The 19,616-nt window shown below is 44.9% G+C and overlaps 1 protein-coding gene across 1 annotated transcript in view; it reads left to right on the forward strand.

Moving 5' to 3' along the window:
• Positions 1–19,616, forward strand: part of CNTNAP2 (contactin associated protein like 2) — a 2,918,762-nt gene that overhangs the window by 2,701,388 nt on the left and 197,758 nt on the right. The window contains exon 20 of the mRNA XM_029589581.1: positions 18,990–19,083. Within this exon, the coding sequence (XP_029445441.1) occupies positions 18,990–19,083 (94 nt within the window). The remainder of the gene's footprint in view (positions 1–18,989; positions 19,084–19,616) is intronic.

A 19,616-nucleotide genomic window follows, 5' to 3' on the forward strand; every position in this document is an offset into this window, starting at 1 on the left:
CCCCCCGCTGGACCACCAGGGAGTTTTGGTAAGTGTTGGGGGGGGTCAGGAGGGTGAGAGGTTTGTTTAAATTGGCTTCTTTAGACAGCCGAATAATTCGGCGAAGATTTGTTGTATTCGTGGGGAATCGCGATATGTTTCGCTTCCCCACGAATACAACGAATATGGCCCTATACGTTGCGGATTACCAATTCGTAGGGAACGAATGCACACCCCTACCACACAAGTCCCACTTATCCAGCTAAATAGTGCTGAACATGCCTTGAATATTGGACCCGTAGAAGTTTGAAGCCTTCAAACTCTTTGTTTACTTTTGGCAGATCATTATTTAGCCCTGCTCCTCTCTAAATTAAAAATATGCCTGGACTGGGTGGAAGCCTATTTATATCATTGTTCTTCAGCAGCCTGAAAGATTAATCCTTGTATAAAGTAACTGCACTGAGCACAGAGCGAGAATGAGAAACAGCAGAGATAGGCCAGGGAGACAGTAAAGACATAGGAATTACAAAAGGAGGAATATAACTAAATTATTATTATTAGAGGGTTGACAGAAATTTAAAGGGTTTTGTAGCCACTGCCATAAAGACAGGGGGGGGGGGGGGGGAGAGGCTAGTCACAGGGTCAACCCATGTTAGCCTTGGGTCCCCAAAGAAGTTCACTTCAGGTTACACCCCTGATCACAATATCTGGCTGGTTGCATTCAGCCTCCCAGATACGTCGCCTTCTCCCTTTGCACTTGGGAAATTAACTCTCCTGAGCACTCCTTGCTGAGCTCCTCCTGGAACTCACTCCAACCCACATGACAAAGCAAACACACTCTCATGTGGAGAGAAATGACAGCCTTCTCTCTCCTTGTCTGGAGCCCTAGAGAGCACGGAGAGTACAGCTACTTGCTGCCTCTCTCCAGCATCCTGATCAACAATATCCCAGCGATTCATGGAATCCCCTTTTTAACCTTACAGCAAATGCCCACCCTTTTGGAGATGGACTGGAATTATCACTCAAAAAACTCGATTCCCACTGGAAACTCCCCTTGCTGGAAATGTCTATATTCTATCTCTATGGCGAAGCCTAGTGGGCTTTGCACTTACAAGAGATCTTACATAGCCAGTAAGATTCAGTGTTATTGTGGCAGTCAGAATCGCAGACCAAGGAGTGGACGAGGATGAGGGTGGTGGGTTGGTTTCGGTGAAATGTATATATATTTTGGAACTTCTGACTATGTGAACAGTTTTCATTAGAAAACTTTGTGAGTGATCCCCCTGGTTCTTACAGCTTTGCTGACTGCCATGGAACAATCTTAATCCAGAGTTGTATCTAGGTTTTTGTCAACCCTGCACCATCTGAAGGTGACTCTTTCCTATTTCTAGGAATACTTGAAAAAAGGGGGGTTGCATAAGAACAGAACTCAGCTCATGGTGCTACTTGTAGGGTTGGGCAGGCTCTTATTATTCTTGCACAGGAAAAAAAAAATCTGACACAGCAAATATAAAACCCAATTTCACAAGATATGGTTTTCCAGGCTTTGGGGCATATCTCTTCATGCCTCTACTGCTTTGAGGTTGGTGAAAAATGATGGGCAAGCTCTAGGAGTGAAGCAGGCATGGCTCAGAAACTGCCAGTCAGCCGGGGCATCCAAATGTCTAGAATTACTGTACATTGGCAAACATCCGTCCATTTGATGTTATGAATTCTGCATGCGGAAAAGAGAAGGCCTGTGCATAATGGGGGCAATTTCCAAGCTACCTGCATTGATGCGCGAGATCTGCCGCTGGTTTCCACCCAGGGCTCTTGGCGTCAGCTTCCTCTTGGAAAACTGCCATGGGCACGCAGCCCGCACAGTCGCTTTCACGGGCTTTTTTTGTGCGAGGTTGGAATTTGCCATGTGTGGATTTATAAATTGTGTCTTTGCACGGTGCTTCTCCTTTCCCCGACATGAACACGCCACCCGCTGCAGAGCTGAAGGTCTGGGTGGGCCTTGGAAGAACACGCCATCTTCCCCCTGAACGAAAAGGCAGGAGATAAAAATGCGACTTAAGTAAGTAACATTGAAGGTGGCGATTATCAGGCAGCTGATTCACGCGGGTAAAACACTTTTCCAATTGCCCTCAGTACATTTACGCCATTAATTTTTTCTTTCATTTCTCAAATATGTAAGTGAATTGGTAAATGGATAAAGGACAGAGAGAGAGAAAAGCTATGACAACTGTTTCTTGGTTCTCTGGCTTCCTCTGCATCTTTTTCCGAGCTTGCCTTTTTATTTATTTTGTCCTGTACATACTGAATACTATTTTGATTTATATGCTGCGAACTTGTTAGAACCATATATTGTTTTTGTAAAAATCTCCTTCTGAGTCATTGCCTGTATTAATGATGCTGGCGTGGAGTTCTGACAGGGATCAATAGAGCAGATGTGAAATAAAATCAGAATAAAAAGGAATTACTCATGACGCTTGTTCAGATAAATGGATTATGTTTAAAAAAAAAAAATTGTTAGCATAGTTATTTTAGCATCCCTTGCAATTATCACATCACAGCACATTGTAATGTCATATTGATTTAACGGTTTCACAGTCAGTTACTTCAAACGCCTCAATTCTCAATAAACTGAAGAACTGTTCTCATCGTAAAAGTAGGAGCATCTCTCAAAGGACAAATTGTTTCATAAAGAGATCACAGCATCTACCAAACAATAGCTGTCGTGAAGTATGTCCCACGTAAGACGGCGCTGGCTGCGATTGTCTTTTTATGTGTAGACCCCTCCAAGGTTCACTCTAGAGAGCTCTAATTTAAAATAAGGCACTTTCCAGCAGTGAGAGGTTCGGGAGGGGGGGGGGGGCGGTGCGTAATGTGGGCGATATGAGGACGGGCAATATTTGGGAGTGCACTGGGGAAGAGGTTTGCTAAGGGGTCTTTGGGAGTTCAGCTCAGAAGTTCCTGAGGGGTCTCCTGAGAGGAGATTAAGGTGGTCGTCTTGGTGTTTGTTTGTTTTTTCTGGGAGCCTGGTAGGGCATCAAAGGGTGGTGTTCATGTCCTGCCGCTCCGGTGGTTGCGTGTGGTGGTTGAGAGAACATTGCATAAATCTCATCTTTGGGTGAGTTTCCTCACTCCGAAGGCCATCAAATCTTCACAAGAGAGCACTGTTCTGTTCGTACGTCTCACTTTGAATGTCAAAGTGGCCCCTAACCCCTACACTAATACCTAAACCTCACCTCGAGTGAGTAGGTAGACCTCCCATAGAGATATAAATACCTATCTAGTGTGAGGGCATTATGGCTAGTCAGTCTCTCTCTCTCTCTCTCTCTCTCTCTCCCCCCAATAACAGCCACCCACAATGAAGGGGAGGGTTGTTTTTTAGTCTAAATTGCTTCCAAGTCCCTGATTATACATGCAAAACTTGAACAAAGAAATTATACTAACAATTAAATGTAATTACAATTACTTAGAATAAGAGAGATGAAAGTATATGAACAGATACTTTCACCTTAGTAGCCAAATGTCAGAAACATGATACCTGTTTGTACCAGAAGACAGAGAGATATGAGATGGGAGTCTGAAGGAGGGACGTTAGAAGGTCTTTCACTGCAGCAACCCAGTCTATAAAATTGCTATTCCACATTTTCATTTACATTGTATTATATTTTGTTAACAAATAATTACTACAAGTTTCACACACACAGATATAGATCAGGGCTGGGTTTTGGGGTGTACAACTTGTGGGTGTCTGCTCAGGGTTATATTAGGTGCACCACAATGCTGGCACCCCCTCCCACATCATGTAGGCGGAGGGAAAAAGAGAGGGGGTCAGGGGGACAATGGTGCTGGGTAAAGGGTTGGGGGAGAGAGAAAAAGGAGATGCTGGGTAGCAGCGCTGGGCCAGACCTGCCAGCAGCAAAGGGAAGAGAGGGGCATCAGTTTGTTTGTTTGTTTGTTGATTAGCCTAGAGCTCTCCCTGATATATAACTTAATGAGTTATGGCTGTGTCACACAGCAGGGTATGAACTCTGGATCTCACGTTGAGCTAATGAAAACAAAAGGACTGAATCTTATCCCCGAAAGCATCCAAGGATAAACAGTTTATCTCTGAGCTCCAGTGATCATCAGCCAATGCGGTTTAAATCTATTTCAAAATATACTTTATATATAAAATAATGTAAACTATGGTGCAATAGTAATCAATATCACAATGTCGGTTATATCTGAAGTCCCAAAAATGACAGGTCGCATAAGTATTCTTCCTATTAGATTGCATAATGCATTTACTGTTAATTTTAAAGGAACATTACAGTAGACGTTCTCACTGCTCATCCTCCTCTGTGTGGTTTAATATGAGCAAAGGAGAGATAAGTCACGCAGAGGTCAGGGTGCTGGATTTTAAAAGTACCCATTTCATAGGGCCAGCAGCAGTAACCCAGATCCTCTGCCCTGCCATGCAGAGGACCTGGGTTCAAGTCCCAGGTTAGGTCTTCTGCTTTCCTGGGCTGGCCAAGGACTGTTCCTGCAATAACTGGGCTGAGTTGTTAGGGGAAGGGAAAATAGGGGGACAGAACCCAGACAGTGGTGAAAAAAGGATCTTGGCACCATAACTAAACACAGGCCCATTTCCAACTGAACTGGAAGCACAAAAGAACAGGAAAAAAAACTCATGAACAAAGAAAGAGTTAAGATGGGAAAGTACCTTAGGGAGGCACAGGTGTAGCGTGGGAAGATTTTTGTGAAACAGAAGGCTGAAAGGAACCATTGTAAGGGTAACAGACTTTTGGGGCTGATGTAATAAGCTACGCTGACTCTAGTGTGGGTTTCAACTCGTTTTTAAGCATGGGTTTTTCAACACTAACCTAACCCCGGTATGTAATAGGGGTTTTCTTGCCGGAAAAACCTGTGCTATAAAACCTGCAGCAAGGTTAGTGCTGCTCATGTAAATAAAGTAAAGACCTATTCAGAGACAGGCATTAAGCTTCCCACTGTAGAGAGGTAGGCACCAAGCTCCACTTGTGTGGCCCAGGCAAGTCAATTTGGCAGGTCCTACCTTCCTTCCTCCCCAGTATGCTCAAAACCCCCTTCCTAACCTTAAAAAGAAGTCAGCTGGCAGGCCAGGCATAGTAGAGTTGGGTCACATAGGTTCTTCATCTCCCAGTGCCCTCTCTCTCACCTTAAAAAAATTAAAAATTGTGCCCTGCAGAGCTCCCACCTCTGGAACCCCTTCCTAATCCCACCAGAACCCCAGCTGGAGAAGAGCTTAGCTCCTCAGGCAAGGCTGACAGCTGATTGGTCCCTCCATTGTCACATGTCAGTGAAAGGGCCAATCCCCTTTCAGAATTCCGAAGACAGCCTTCTGAAACGGAATTGTTCCTTTCACTGGCAGCTAACAGTAGAGGGATCAATCAGCAGACAGACAGTGAAGGGGTGACTAAATGAATATTAAGAGTCAAACGTAACTGGTTCTACTCAATATTTTCATAAATGATATTACAGAGTGGAAAGATGTATCTTCGTAGATGATACTGATATCTGCAACTGAGTGGACACTCCTGATGTAGTAGATAAAATGAGGAATGATCTAAGAAAGATTGAGGAGTGGTTAAGCATGTGGCAATGCAAAAGAATGTGGAGTCATACATTAAGGATGCAGAAATCAAGGGAGAGGTATGTAATGGGGGCTGAAATGCTGATGTGCATCATTTAGGAGAAATATATTGGCATGATCATATCTGATGATCTCAAGGTAGAAAAACAATGTGACAAGGCAATAACCAGAACCAAAGGACTGCTACAATGTATAGAAAGAGGTATAACCAGTCGAATGAAGGAGATGATGCCGCCTCTGTACAAGCCATTGGTGAGACCTCATCTGGAATATTGTGTTCAGCTCTGGATGCCATATCTTCAAAAGGATATACTGTATATAAACAGAGTAGATAGAGGCAGTCCTGAGAAGGGCTACAACAGTGGAGTGTATTCTGCCCTAAAAGTTCTATGAAAATGGACTTAAGAACATAAATGTCTAATATCCGAGAGGAGAGAAGGGGCATATGATAGCTGAATATTTTTATCTCAAAGGTATAAAATAATACACTTACGGTAAGCATGTTCCAGTGGATGGGAAGTAATAGAACAGGAGGTCGTGAAATGAAGTTTGAAGAGGTTAGACTTAGGAACCACATTAGGAAACATTTCTTCACAAAAAGGATTGGTGGATCCATGAAACAGCCTCCTACTGCAGATAGTGGAGACCAGAACTTTAACATAATCCAGGAAATTATGAGATAAGCACATGGAATCCTTGATTGCAAAGAAATGAAGGAAAAGTCATAAATAGTGGGATCTATGATAATTGTAACATAGCAATCTCAACAAAATTGACCTCCTTCCTATTTCATACTACACATTTGACGCAATTGAGCACCAATATATTGACCTTCATAATAGGTATCATAGTTTGGTAATTAAACCATAGTAACTCAACCTTATAAATAATCATTGGTCAGTCCATATTTTTAAAGATTTTTTTGTGCATAAATAATCCTCGTGAAAAATAAATCACATAATCATAAAAATCTTCTTAAGTTATCTTCTCAATCTTGATAGTAAGAGCAATACTTATCTCAATATGATGCGTGAATTCTTAAGTTCAAAATCCTCCGAATTATACTCTTATTTCATACGCCTCAGTTCATACTCAACGCAAGCTCACTTGTAGTCCGCTCAATTCTTGCCCGACACCGTACTGTGTTTCGGACTTAATCATGTCCTTCATCAAGGGCTATATAGCTGCGTTTTTGTAATAGCATGGCGTTTCTCAGCGTTTCTCAGCGTGTATCTTAACTGATACACGCTGAGAAACGCTGAGAAACACCATGCTATTACAAAAACGCAGCTATATAGCCCTTGATGAAGGACATGATTAAGTCCGAAACACAGTACGGTGTCGGGCAAGAATTGAGCGGACTACAAGTGAGCTTGCGTTGAGTATGAACTGAGGCGTATGAAATAAGAGTATAATTCGGAGGATTTTGAACTTAAGAATTCACGCATCATATTGAGTTAAGTATTGCTCTTACTATCAAGATTGAGAAGATAACTTAAGAAGATTTTTATGATTATGTGATTTATTTTTCACGAGGATTATTTATGCACAAAAAAATCTTTAAAAATATGGACTGACCAATGATTATTTATAAGGTTGAGTTACTATGGTTTAATTACCAAACTATGATACCTATTATGAAGGTCAATATATTGGTGCTCAATTGCGTCAAATGTGTAGTATGAAATAGGAAGGAGGTCAATTTTGTTGAGATTGTAGTTTCCATGACCTGTTCCGAACGGGAATCGATCGTTGACAAGCATTCTAGTTGAAATTGTAACATAGCAACATAGTAATGTCAGCACAAAAAGACCAAACGGTCCATCTGCCCAACAAGTTTCTTCTGGTAGTAACTGCCACTCTGTGCTGGTTACTAGGGATGTGCAGAGGGTACAGATTCGTCCGATTCGGTATTCATATTCGTCGGTGGGCAAATACGTTGCATTTGTTCAATGGCGCCCCCGATACATTGATACGTGCATTTGTTTTCCGGTTCCCATTAAAGTCAACGGGGGAAGTATTTGCAGCCTATTTTTGGCTGCAGAATTGGGGTTTTATTATCAATTTTGATGAAATTTCTGGGGAATTATAGAACAACAAAAGAGCTCCAAGGTACTTAGACTGTGGCAAAGTGGCACCAAAATGGCATGAATAGCCTAAGGTACTTTAAAGGGGCAAAGGGGTACCAGGAGTGGCAAGAAGAGTGCTTTAATAGAGGTGCAAAGCAGCAGCGAGAGTGTCAAAATCACACCACAGCTTCAAAAGAGAGCACCGATAACAGATGCATGAACCCTCGAAGGCAGCACGACAGGCAAAGCGGCAAGACAAGTGGCATCGACATCCTACAGCACAATGAAGGGGGAACATAGCAAGCAGAAAGACTAGCACCAACACACTGAGCAACTATGATAGTGGCCAGAACACCACAAGGAGTTGAGAGAGTCATCTGGTGTATGGCAGCAAGGCACAGAGGCAGAGGACAGATACAGGATGGCTACACCGGGGGAGAGTTCCCTTTCCTTTGTGCAGGAAAGGGCCCTAGAATGGGTTCGCCCCTAGAGTGGGGTGTTTCCGTTGGCATCTAGTGAGCTCTCGCTGGTCTTTTAAAATCTGTTGGATGCAGCAGATATACAAACGAGAATTTTCAAGGCCGAGGCGGAGGAGGGTTCATGTGAACAGTGGTTCAACATGGGTCAGAGGATAGATACAGGCTTGCTACACCCAGGGAGAGTTCCCTTTCCTTTGAGCCGGGAAGGGTTCCCTGGAATGGGTTGGTCCCTAGAGTGGAGCACGAGCCTTCAAAGCGTGTTGACCTGGAGCAGGGTCTCACTGTGAGCATGGTCTCACTGTGTTTGCCACAGTCTAAGTACCTTGGAGCTCTTTTCTCGTTCTGAACATGGGTCAACAGGTGCTAAGAGATAGGTTGCTACACCTGGGAGAGTTCCCTTTCCTTTGAGCAGGAAAGGGCTCCCTGGAATGGTTTGGCCCCTAGAGTGTATAATGGTACAAATTGTTAGGATTTAAGCATTTGCAAACAGATCATGACTTCATAAGCAAGACGGAGGAAGTTCTCTTCTCTGCCCTGAAACCAAAGAAAACTGTATGTTTTATTTAAGGATCCATGCTGTGAAGGATTACTAGTTTGAATTGCCAGAGACTGAGGTTTCCCTTTGCAATGAGGGTTCAGCTGTTAGGACTGGACATAAGGCCTGGCCGGACAGGCACAGCAGTCGAGGACAATCCCACCTAGGGACATAAGGCCTGAATGAACAGGCACAGCAGTCGAGGTCAAACCCTTGTAGGGACTTAAGGCCTGGACGGACAGGCACAGCAATCAAGGACAGAGGTCAATCCCACCTAGGAACATGAGGCCTGGACGGACAGGCACAGCAATCAAGGACAGAGGTCAATCCCACCTAGGGACCTAAGGCCTGGAAGAACAGGCACAGCAGTCTAGGACAGAGGTCAATCCCACTAGGGACATAAGGCCTGGACGATCAGGCACAGCAGTTGAGGACAGAGGTCAATCCCACCTAGGGATATAAGGCCTGGACGATCAGGCACAGCAGTCCAGGACAGAGGTCAATCCTACCTAGGGACATAAGGCCTGGACGATCAGGCACAGCAGTCGAGGACAGAGGTCAATCCCACCTAGGGACATAAGGCCTGGATGAACAGGTACAGCATTCGAGGACAGAGGTCAATCTCACCTAATGACATAAGGCCTGGACGAACAGGCACAGCAATCGAGGACAGAGGTCATTTCCACCTAGGGACATAAGGCCTGGATGGACAGGCACAGCAGTTGAGGACAGAGGTCAATCCCACCTATGGACATAAGGCCTGGATGAACAGGCACAGCAATAGGGGACAGAGGTCAAGCCCACGTAGGGACATAAGGCCTGGATGAACAGGCACAACAATAGAGGACAGAGGTCAAGCTCACATAGGAACATAAGGCCTGGCAGACAGGCACAGCAATTGAGGACAGAGGTCAAGCCCACATAGTGACATAAGGCCTGGACGAACAGGCACAGCAGTCGAGGACAAAGGTCAAACCTACCTAGAGACATAAGGCCTGGATGAACAGGCACAGCAATCGAGGTCAAACCCTTCTAGGGACATAAGGCCTGGACAAACAGGTACAGCAATTGAGGTCAAACCCTTCTAGGGACATAAGGCCTGGACAGACAGGCATAGCAATCGAGGACAGAGGTCAATTCCACCTAGGGACATAAGGCCTGGACGATCAGGCACAGCAATCGAGGACAGAGGTCAATCCCACCTAGGCACATAAGGCCTGGATGAACAGGTACAGCATTCGAGGACAGAGGTCAATCCCACCTAATGACATAAGGCCTGGACGAACAGGCACAGCAATCGAGGACAGAGGTCATTTCAACCTAGGGACATAAGGCCTGGATGGACAGGCACAGCAGTCGAGGACAGAGGTCAATCCCACCTATGGACATAAGGCCTGGATGAACAGGCACAGCAATAGAGGACAGAGGTCAAGCCCACATAGGGACATAAGGCCTGGATGAACAGACACAGGAATCAAGGTCAAACCCTTGTAGGAACATAAGGCCTGGCAGACAGGCACAGCAATTGAGGACAGAGGTCAAGCCCACATCGTGACATAAGGCCTGGATGAACAGGCACAGCAGTCGAGGACAAAGGTCAATCCCACCTAGGGACATAAGGTCTGGACGGACAGGCACAGCAATCAAGGTCAAACCCTTGTAGGGACATAAGGCCTGGACAAACAGGCACAACAATCGAGGTCAAACCCTTGTAGGGACATAAGGCCTGGACAAATAGGCACAGCTATCGAGGTCAAACCCTTGTAGGGACATAAGGCCTGGACGGACAGGCACAACAATCGAGGTCAAACCCTTGTAGGGACATATGGCCTGGATGGACAGGCACAGCTATCGAGGTCAAACCCTTGTAGAGACATAAGGCCTGGACGGACAGGCACAACATTCGAGGATTTCCTTTGTGCAGGTATGTTGTGGTTTGACCTGTCACTTCTTCCTGAACTGGTTCACTGCCAGATGAAAATGGCATCTTTATCATTTCTGAAAGATAATTCAACAGAGGATGCTTTTAGAGCAATAGTGACTGTCATTTGTGAAGCAAGAACTGAGCTGGAGATTATTTTTTAATGCCCAGAAACTATTAACTGTACTTATGCACTTCAGCTGATGACAAAGGAACATGAAGAGCTCTCAGAAATAAGAAAACCGCTACTCAAGTCAAAATCTACAATATCAACCTATGTTGACTTTGTGGTTTACACAGTGCCTCTGTAAACAATGGGAACACAGAGGATGAACTAGAGTGCAACTACCACCAGTTTTCAATAGTACTAGAAACATTACTGTTGGCAAGGTCATGAAAAATATTGAGCTTATGAAATATGCAAGCTCCAAACATCTTAAGTCAGCTTTTTATGTTCTTACATTCCAAATCTGAACAGACAGGCACAGTGTTAGAGGTCATGCCCTTGTAGGGACTTACGGCCTGGACAGTGGACGGACAGGGACAGCGTTTGAGGTCAGGCCCTTGTAGGGACGTACGGCCTGGACAGTGGACGGACAGGCACAGCGTTTCAGGTCAGGCCCTTGTAGGGATGTACGGCCTGGACAGTGGATGGACAGGCACAGCGTTTGAGGTCAGGCCCTTGTAGGGACGTACGGCCTGGACAGTGGACGGACAGGCACAGCATTTCAGGTCAGGCCCTTTAGGGACGTACGGCCTGGACAGTGGACGGACAGGCACAGCGTTTCAGGTCAGGCCCTTGTAGGGATGTACAGCTTGGACAGTTGACGGACAGGCACAGTGTTTCAGGTCAGGCCCTTGTAGGGACATACAGCCTGGACAGTGGACGGACAGGCACAGCATTTCAGGTCAGGTACATGTGTTGCAGTGCTTATATTTTCTGGAGCATAGGAGGCAGTTGGAGCAGCTGCAAGGTTTTCAATTGCTTTTATTCATCTTGCCATTCACAGGGAAAATTTGGAAACCCAAGCAAAGGCAAGTTTACTTTCAAAAACACTAGCATTTCCATCAACTCTGGTGCCAGCCTTGAGCAGTGAGGGCTCATGATATCCCCTGTCATTGAAAATACACGTTCACTGGGCACACTGGTTGGTGGACATGACAGATATCGCTGAACCACTTTGGATCGGTGTGGCCAGACAGTGGACTTGTGTGCCCAATATGCCAGCAGAGATACCGTGTCACTGACAGCTATGCTAGTGTCTCCTTTGCTTGGGTGGGCTGAGAGTCACTCGTGCCAGCTGCTTTCTGTCTAGCGCGTAGCACAACAGATGAATCTTTATGGGCAACATGCCTTTGGCGTTCTGAAGTAGAGGAGGAGGAGGTTCTATCTGTCGCTGACAGAGTGCTGCTCCTGCTTGGGCTACCACAACTCTCTGAAGTGCCTGCTGTTTCCACCTCTGCTTCACACCTAATCTGTCTCTGCCTATGGCGCTTCTGTTCACAGACGTTTGCTAACAGCAGGTCCTTCACCAATAAGAGACAATCGTACTGTAGGGCAAGTTTCCCTTTCACATGGGGATCACAGACTGTGGCGAGCATGTATGTGTTCTGTTCTGTTAAAGGCCTTAATCTCTCTTCCACCTGCTGCTGCAAAACGTCCAGACAATTCAGCACCTCAACTGTCATTCCCTTTTCCTGTTTAAAGGCCTCCAAATGTTCTTCCAGGAAATTAACTATAGGGATGATGTCAGCCAAGGTGGCACTTCTGGAACTCAACTCCTCCATGAAATCCTTGAAGGGCTGCAGGATTTTTACCAGCTGACTCATGACTAACCAATCATGATGCCCTAGGGGATTCTGCACACCTATGTCCATTGTACCAGAAAGTTCATGAAGGGGTGTCTGCAGCTCCACTAACCTCTCGAGCATCATAAAGGTGGAATTCCATCGGATGGCAATGTCTTGAATGAGACGCTTGAGAGGCATCTCCAAATCAGTCTGTTTTTGTCAGAGAACCGGCCCCGCCTTCACACATCTGTGGAAGTGTGCTGCTATGTTCCTGCACTTCTGTATTAATCTATGCAGGTATTCATTCTCTTTGTCATTGGAATCCAACCCCAGAGCTGACTTCACTACCAGGTGCATAGTGTGTGCAAAACATCGGATGTTCTTAAAATGCCCGTCGTTTATTGCCTTAACCATGTTTGCACCATTGTCTGTGACAAAGAACCCTGCCTGAGGATTTCTATCGCGGTGTAGTTGCCAGCCCTCCAGCATCTGTCTAATGCATGCTAGAATATTGGCTGCGGTATGGACCTGGCCCGTCAGGTGGGTGTGCAGTAAAGCCCACCTCCACCCTGATACTTGTTCAGTAATAGAGCTTCTGCCTGCCCCTGCCTCAGCCAGGGGCATCCAGTGTGCTGTCAGGGAGAGGTAAGAGTGTGCAGCATTCATGGCGGTCCAGATATCGCAGGTGAAATACACTCTCCCCTCTGCCTTAGCTAGCAGTGCTTGGATGCGACTGCGCCACTGCTTGTACAGGCTGGGGAGGAACTTTCTATTAAATGTGGTTCTGGAGAGGACTTTGTAATTTGGAACTATAACCTTCAGAAAATGCTTGAAACCCATATTCTCCACTAACTGCAAGGGCTGGTCATCAAGGGCAATCATTTCCCCATTGGTCCTGGTTACAACTTTTGAGGCTGCCTGCCTCCTACCCCAAGATAGCATTACCGCACTCCACCCCATTTCCTCCATGGTGGGTTTTTGCTTCTGCCACATGTCAGGGGGTTGCTGGCCTGCCACCTGACTGCTAGAAGGTGATGAGGGCATGGACTGACTCTGCTGCTTTTGAACCACTTTATGCTGCTTGGATGGGGTCCCCTGACTGGTACTGCCACCATCCCCAGATGGCAGAACTGTTGTTGGGTGTTGCCTCTTCATATGATGTGTCATGCAAAAATTAGACAGATGTCCCATTTGCTTGCCTCTGCTAATAGCCCTGCCACAGTAATTACACCGAGCAAAACGCGGGTCATCCGTCACTTTAAAGTGGCTCCAGATCGCAGATGTCTTTCATGATCCTCCCTTCTCTAAAGCCTTGGGGGTGGATGCTGGCACTGGAGCTGAAGTAGTGGGTGCACCCTGAGAAGCAATGCCAGGGGTCTCAGTCACACTTTGTGCCTGTGCTGACTGCTCTTCTTCCTCCTCATCAGTTTCATCTCTCCCCTGCTGCACTGAAGTGGAGGCTAAGACAGGACTAATGATCCTCCTAAAACTTCATCAGCTATTACTTCTTCCGTTTTTGATGAGAATCCCTCACAAGATGATTCTTCATCTGAATCAGAAGCAAACAGTGACTGTGCTACATTGTCAACGCTAAGTCTTGGTCAAGACTTCTGTCCCACTGCTGCTTTTGGGTGTCGACATTTTGTCTGGCATGACTCAGCCTCCCCTTCCCTCACCTCCAAAACTACAGGGTCAGAAACAGGTGGTGACGATGGCGATGCATCATGTTTAGATTTCATTGTTTTCCGGATGGAACTGCCTGCCCCTCCAAAGAGTTTAGATTGCAACAGGTTCCTTTTTAACTTTAATGGGGGACTGGCACTAGTGCCTTTTGAAGTGCTTCCTCTGCCAGTCCAAATCACTCGACCACATGTAGCTTTCCCTGACATTATGTATTTAATGTCACTGCCTAGTGCCTACTGGCTGCCCACTGGCACAGTGCCTTGATATGCACTAATGTAATGTGTGTGCACACACAGAGCTTATAACTACAAAAGAGGCAGACTGGGGATTTCACTGCACAGACTGTCCCAATAATATACTTGAGTCTGCTAAACTAGCCAGTGCCCGATGAAATATATTTTTCAATGGAAGTTCTAGCAAACTAGCTAAAAATTGAATATATCTCTCCCACCCACAACACCCAAATGGTGCTTGCAGCCTAGCCCAGAGGGTGAATTAAACAATTTATGGAGCAATTGGTTCAGGAAACGACGAGACAGGGAGCAATTTTAGATCTAATTCTCAGTGGAGCACAGGACTTGGTGAGAGAGGTAACGGTGGTGGGGCCGCTTGGCAATAGTGATCATAATATGATCAAATTTGATTTAATGACTGGAAAAGGAACAGTGTGCAAATCCAAGGCTCTCGTGCTAAACTTTCAAAAGGGAAACTTTGATAAAATGAGAAAAATTGTTAGAAAAAAACTGAAAGGAGCAGCTACAAAAGTAAAAAATGTCCAAGAGGCGTGGTCATTGTTAAAAAATACCATTCTAGAAGCACAGTCCAGATGTATTCCACACATTAAGAAAGGTGGAAAGAAGGCAAAACGATTACCGGCATGGTTAAAAGGGGAGGTGAAAGAAGCTATTTTAGCCAAAAGATCTTCATTCAAAAATTGGAAGAAGGATCCAACAGAAGAAAATAGGACAAAGCATAAACATTGGCAAGTTAAATGTAAGACATTGATAAGACAGGCTAAGAGAGAATTTGAAAAGAAGTTGGCTGTAGAGGCAAAAACTCACAGTAAAAACTTTTTTAAATATATCCGAAGCAGAAAGCCTGTGAGGGAGTCAGTTGGACCGTTAGATGATCGAGGGGTTAAAGGGGCACTTAGAGAAGATAAGGCCATCGCGGAAAGATTAAATGATTTCTTTGCTTCGGTGTTTACTGAAGAGGATGTTGGGGAGGTACCCATAATGGAGAAGGTTTTCATGGGTAATGATTCAGATGGACTGAATCAAATCACGGTGAACCTAGAAGATGTGGTAGGCCTGATTGACAAACTGAAGAGTAGTAAATCACCTGGACCGGATGGTATACACCCCAGAGTTCTGAAGGAACTAAAAAATGAAATTTCAGACCTATTAGTAAAAATTTGTAACTTATCATTAAAATCATCCATTGTACCTGAAGACTGGAGGATAGCAAATGTAACCCCAATATTTAAAAAGGGCTCCAGGGGCGATCCGGGAAACTACAGACCGGTTAGCCTGACTTCAGTGCCAGGAAAAATAGTGGAAAGTGTTCTAAACATCAAAATCACAGAACATATAGAAAGACATGGTTTAATGGAACAAAGTCAGCATGGCTTTACCCAGGGCAAGTCTTGCCTCACAAATCTGCTTCACTTTTTTGAAGGAGTTAATAAACATGTGGATAAAGGTGAACCGGTAGATATAGTATACTTGGATTTTCAGAAGGCATTTGACAAAGTTCCTCATGAGAGGCTTCTAGGAAAAGTAAAAAGTCATGGGATAGGTGGCGATGTCCTTTCGTGGATTGCAAACTGGCTAAAAGACAGGAAACAGAGAGTAGGATTAAATGGACAATTTTCTCAGTGGAAGGGAGTGGACAGTGGAGTGCCTCAGGGATCTGTATTGGGACCCTTACTGTTCAATATATTTATAAATAATCTGGAAAGAAATACGACGAGTGAGATAATCAAATTTGCAGATGACACAAAATTGTTCAGAGTAGTTAAATCACAAGCAGATTGTGATAAATTGCAGGAAGACCTTGTGAGACTGGAAAATTGGGCATCCAAATGACAGATGAAATTTAATGTGGATAAGTGCAAGGTGATGCATATAGGGAAAAATAACCCATGCTATAATTACACGATGTTGGGTTCCATATTAGGTGCTACAACCCAAGAAAGAGATCTAGGTGTCATAGTGGATAACACATTGAAATCGTCGGTTCAGTGTGCTGCGGCAGTCAAAAAAGCAAACAGAATGTTGGGAATTATTAGAAAAGGAATGATAAATAAAACGGAAAATGTCATAATGCCTCTGTATCGCTCCATGGTGAGACCGCACCTTGAATACTGTGTACAATTCTGGTCGCCGCATCTCAAAAAAGATATAATTGCGATGGAGAAGGTACAGAGAAGGGCTACCAAAATGATAAGGGGAATGGAACAACTCCCCTGTGAGGAAAGACTAAAGAGGTTAGCACTTTTCAGCTTGGAGAAGAGACGACTGAGGGGGGATATGATAGAGGTGTTTAAAATCATGAGAGGTCTAGAACGGGTAGATGTGAATCGGTTATTTACTCTTTCGGATAGTAGAAAGACTAGGGGACACTCCATGAAGTTAGCATGGGGCACATTTAAAACTAATCGGAGAAAGTTCTTTTTTACTCAACGCACAATTAAACTCTGGAATTTGTTGCCAGAGAATGTGGTTCGTGCAGTTAGTATAGCTGTGTTTAAAAAAGGATTGGATAAGTTCTTGGAGGAGAAGTCCATTACCTGCTATTAAGTTCACTTAGAGAATAGCCACTGCCATTAGCAATGGTTACATGGAATAGACTTAGTTTTTGGGTACTTGCCAGGTTCTTATGGCCTGGATTGGCCACTGTTGGAAACAGGATGCTGGGCTTGATGGACCCTTGGTCTGACCCAGTATGGCATTTTCTTATGTTCTTATGTAAAATGGCACTGCTAGCAGCTTCTCTCCCTGGCACAGAGAGGCCATCTCAGATCAGCTAAAAAAACTGCTTAAATAAAAACGGGGCTAGTTGGCACTGCAGCCAAATAAAGAATAAATATCTTTTTCTCTTAAATAACTAGTCTAGCTAGCAATTGAATACAGATTTGAGAACTCAGACTAGCTATGAGTGCATCCACGTTCCGCAGAGACAGACCACCTCCCAGCCTCCCCAGCTCACCCCTGCAAAAAAAGTGAGTGGCACGCCGTGTGCTTAAGTATATATAGTGCTGGGTCATCAGAAAAAGCATCACTGAGCACTGAGTGACAGCGCGATTTGCTGCATTCAGTGCATTTCAAAAAATCTTATCGCCAATATGTTGCATTCTGGTCTCCTTGCCAACCTGTCAAACCCACTCTGACAGGGCTGTGAGGTCACTGATGGCTCACAGGAAAGGGCTGGTTTTTGGCTATGGATACACCCAAATGGCGTTCTCTGATTGCAAATGGCGGCGAAGAAAAGCGCGCGGTGCCAAACGTATGGAACGGATGATATGTTATATTCGTGGGGAGTCGCGATACGTTTCGCTTCCCCACTAATACTACGAATAGGGACATATACGTTGCGGATTGCCAATAAGTCGAAAACGAATGCACACCCCTACTGGTTACCCCCAGCCTTATGTTAAATTAGTAAATATTAACAATCCAAAACCAAGCAACTGTCAAACCCATAACAAATTTACTTCTAGCAACATTTTTACAGGGAGAGCAGCCTTCTTGATAAATCAGACAATGCTGCTACTTGAACGTGCTTTGCGTTTGGACTTGGCCACAGAAACAGTCCTGCGCTTTTTCCCTAATATCTGGTATCAGTATCCCGGACAGTAAAAGTCAGGGCCTAGCATTAGCTGTTGTCTGAATCCAATTTCCCCTTTTCTTCTCCCCCGCTGTTGAAGCAGAGAGCGATGCTGCAGTTGCATCAAAATCATGAAAGCTAATTGGTTACAGGTAATAATCCCCATGCCTTCTGTTAGGGGTAGTAGCTGCCGCTCCATGTAACTTACCCCCAGTGCACCCTATTCTTAATTTCCAATGCTAGCCTTTAGGGAGCCACAGTGTTTATCTCATGCCTTTTTTAATTTGTTTACTGTTTTCATCCTAACCACCTCTCCTGGGAGGGCATTCAAGGCATCCACCACCCTCATTGTGAAGAAATATTTCCTGACGTTGGCTCTGAGTTGTCCCCCCTGGAGGTTCATTTCGTGACCCCTAGTTCTACTGTTTACTAACCAACAGAAAAGGTTTGATGATTGTGCATCAATAAAATCTTTCAGAAATCTGAAGGTCTGTATCATATCTCCCCTGCACCTCCTCTCTTCCAGGGTATACATATTCAGATCCTTCAGCCTCTCCTCATAAGTCTTCCGATACAGACCCCACGCCATTTTGGTCACCTTTCTCTGGACAGTCTCCATCCTTTTTGAGATATGAGCTCCGGAACTGAACAGAGTACTGCAACAGACAGGAAATTTAGCAAACCAGATGGACTTTATAGTCTTTCTATGCCATCTTTTTTCTATTTTTTACAGGCGGCTTTGTTCATGCTCTAAAGAGTTTCATATCTCCAGTGGGATCAGGTAGCAGGGCATTAATTACCCCCCCCCCCCCCCCTGTATTATAATGGTTTACAATTGCAGGCAAAATAAAATAAGGAGAGGGGAACCATACTCAACTCATGACGCAGACCTTACATTTTAATTTAGCCTAAAAGAAGCCATGAAGCAATCACCCCTACGATCTACAACTGAAAAGTAGCAGGATAAGGTTGTATTTAGAAGGAAAGGGCAGAAACTTGATCACGTTTATTCATGGGGTGAGGCAGAAGTGATGACGTTGCAGAAAAGTTTAACTACTTACTTTTGTTTTCTCTTTATTTTTTTTCTCTCTCTCAGCTTGATCATTATCCTCCAGCAATATACAGCCTGCCTGCAGCATCTGACACCCAGTTCAATGCCCCGAAGGCCCTCTTCCTAGGAAGAGTTATAGGTAAGTCTGTTGGTAGTTTCAGAAAGCAGTCAAGGGTTACTCAGGGGCTGGGGAGAGCCAATTCAGCCGTGGGGAGGGATGGCGAGAGGTTTGCAGATGGAAGTAGTGAGCGGGGATCCTGAGAACGCTGTAGCTACCATTAGCTGATTGCAAATCGTTTATCCTTTGGCATTGTGTTGGTTTTCTATTTCCGCTGTTAGAATTTCTGGAACGTGTGGACATATTTGGGCTGTCAGTAACAGAGTTGGTATTTCCTGTGAGATGAAAAGGTGGTTTCTAGTACACTTCAGGAGCTACCTGTCTCATAACGGAAAATACTATGTTTAGTATCGTATTTACCATCTGCTTTCACTCTGCATAGTACTTTTGCTCGTGCTCCCAGCTCTGTTTCTTTTGTTTATATAACTCCCTGTCCCAATCTGTACCTGGACACAGAAGCTCACTGGGAGGCTCCTGGCCTAGTGCAGGCCCCGTGATCTCCTGGGGTTCTCGCACAGGGAGCAAAATCTTTAACTCTTCAAGCTCATAGGGTT

The sequence above is a fragment of the Rhinatrema bivittatum genome, chromosome 2, assembly GCF_901001135.1.
Source record: "Rhinatrema bivittatum chromosome 2, aRhiBiv1.1, whole genome shotgun sequence".
Lineage (NCBI taxonomy): Eukaryota > Metazoa > Chordata > Amphibia > Gymnophiona > Rhinatrematidae > Rhinatrema > Rhinatrema bivittatum.